Raw genomic sequence first — 2,071 nt, forward strand, 5'->3', positions numbered from 1 at the left:
ACGCTCCATGCGGACCAGGCTTTAAACTGTTCGATACGAGCGATCGAAACGCTGTGAAAGAAAGATTCTTCTACATATCGTAAGAATGGGCCTATACTTTCAATATTTCCACATCATGACCTTAGAATTTTCCAATTTTCAAAATTTCTATCGAAGAATGTTCGACATCTTGTTGTAGTGGTTTTTTTATTTTTCATTGAATAGGGAAGGTAAAAGAATTTTTCCTACCCCGGCTTCTGCTATCGCGGCTGGAAGCACCTGAGCTGGGGCAGCGGAAATAAAGGATACCAGGCAGAGTGTAGGAGCGAAAAGAAAGAGATGAGGGGATAGTAGAAAGGACAGGGGGAGGAGTACACTGACAATAGATCTATTTACACATAGACATGATAAATATAAATATATACAGGTCGCACGTGCGTGAAGGTCTGGTAGAACACAGTATAAGCACACGCGCACGACACAAAGCACACAACAGCTGGAGTGGGGGCGTCCAGCTGTTCATCGTCCAAGGTAGCACACGTGGAGCGTTCGGTCACAGCACGTAACTACCTGGCGGAGAACAGGTGGGACGTCAAGCCCGTCTGTTCCAGGAATGCACAGGGGCTCACCATTGTTCGCTCGCGGGTGCGCGCACTGCCCTGCGGCCACAATCGCTTAGAAAGAGCGTCTGGAAGAATGCCCAGCGCCCTGTAGGCCGCAAACATGTCGCGACGGGCATCAGCGAACGCGGTGCAGCGAAGGAGCAAGTGCTCAAGAGTTTCTGCCTCACCGCATCCAAAACACACTGCACTCGTCGCGAACCCGTGATGCACACGTCGTTCCCCGGACCACGCGCATCCAATACGCAAGCGAATGATCATTGCGCGCTGCGCCCGCGTGAGTGGGCGACAGCCGGTGATGTAGAAAATGCGCTCACCTCCTGCGATGCGGGTATCGGGGTGCTGCCGTCGGAGATGATCCTGGATGACCTCACGCACGTCCTCCAGCGCAAGAGGAAGGTTGCTGGGAGGCAGCTGATGTGCGGCGGTCGTGAGTTCGTCAGCTTCCTTGTTGCTGGCGATGCCGCAGTGACCGGGCACCCACTGCGCGCGCACGGCTCATCGGAGCTGCGCTAGCTGCACGATGCGCGAACGGATTTCGCGCACTAATGGGGTTCCACGGCCGTTGGTCTGCAGCCGGCTGAGGGCGGCGGAGGGACGAAGGTGAGCAGCAGGTCCAGCCCAAGCTGGATCCCCATCAGCTCCGCCGTGGTGGAAGAGCCCAGGAAGGTGGTGTGCTGTTGGCTGTGCAGCCGCAGGGCGGGGATGGTGGCAGCCGCTGCGAGCGAGCAGCTGTCGCGGGCCACTGAGCCGTCGGTGAACACGAGGAGATGGTCCTCGAGCTCCTCGTGTATGACGGCTCTGGCCAGCTGCTGCACAGCGCAGAGGGGTGTGCTCCGCTTTCCCGCGATGCCGACGATCTCTCGCTGAACCTCCGAGGCAGCAGGCCAGGGCGAACAGAGGCCGTATGGGGGCGTGGCGTTGGTTAGTTGCTCGTACTCGAGCCGCTCCGCTCCCACGCGCGAACGTGGGTATTTGCGCAAACGCTGAAGGAGCGGTCCGCCGTCCGGTGCGCGGTGTAATCTGTCGATGTGGTGAAACGCCCGCCGCATGGCCTGAAGTTGTAGTGGCCACGCGCCCGCCTCGGCTAGAGTCTCCGCGCACTGCGAATTCGTCGTGCGCGTCGTTCAGCTTGGTCTCGCTTGGCGCGCAGGTCGAGAAGCATGTTATCGGGCGTGGGTTGGCCTGCCCGGACCTCAGCGCGCCGTGTTTCTGCGAGCGCACTTCGGACCAGGCTGGACCGCGCCGGATGCGGCTACAGCATCAACCTCGCTGCGGAAGCGGCTCCTGTTCACGATGGAGTAGGTGCGCTTAGCGCGCGCTTCTGTAGCAGTGGGCTCGATGAGGACGGAGTAGTGATCTGAGCCCCAGAGTGGTGCTCGATGCCAGGTTGCCTCGATGCCGCTGGACGCGAAGGAGACGTCGATGCAGGAGCCAGGTGTAAAAAGAGAAGTTTATTTTGTTCTGTGTTG

The 2,071-nt window shown here is 58.6% G+C and overlaps 1 protein-coding gene across 1 annotated transcript; it reads right to left on the reverse strand.

The window, feature by feature from the left end:
- Positions 1 to 545: 545 nt before the first annotated feature.
- Positions 546 to 1,651, reverse strand: LOC149355333 (uncharacterized). Its single transcript, XM_089576101.1, has 2 exons — positions 1,177 to 1,651; positions 546 to 1,096 (listed from the first exon to the last, which is right to left on the reverse strand). Exons 1-2 carry the CDS (start codon positions 1,649 to 1,651, stop codon positions 546 to 548), a joined length of 1,026 nt encoding a protein of 341 aa, XP_089432227.1.
- Positions 1,652 to 2,071: the final 420 nt, after the last annotated feature.

The sequence above is a fragment of the Amblyomma mixtum genome, chromosome 3 (genome assembly GCF_055824585.1).
Source record: "Amblyomma mixtum isolate Tamu chromosome 3, ASM5582458v1, whole genome shotgun sequence".
Classification (NCBI taxonomy): Eukaryota; Metazoa; Arthropoda; class Arachnida; order Ixodida; family Ixodidae; genus Amblyomma; species Amblyomma mixtum.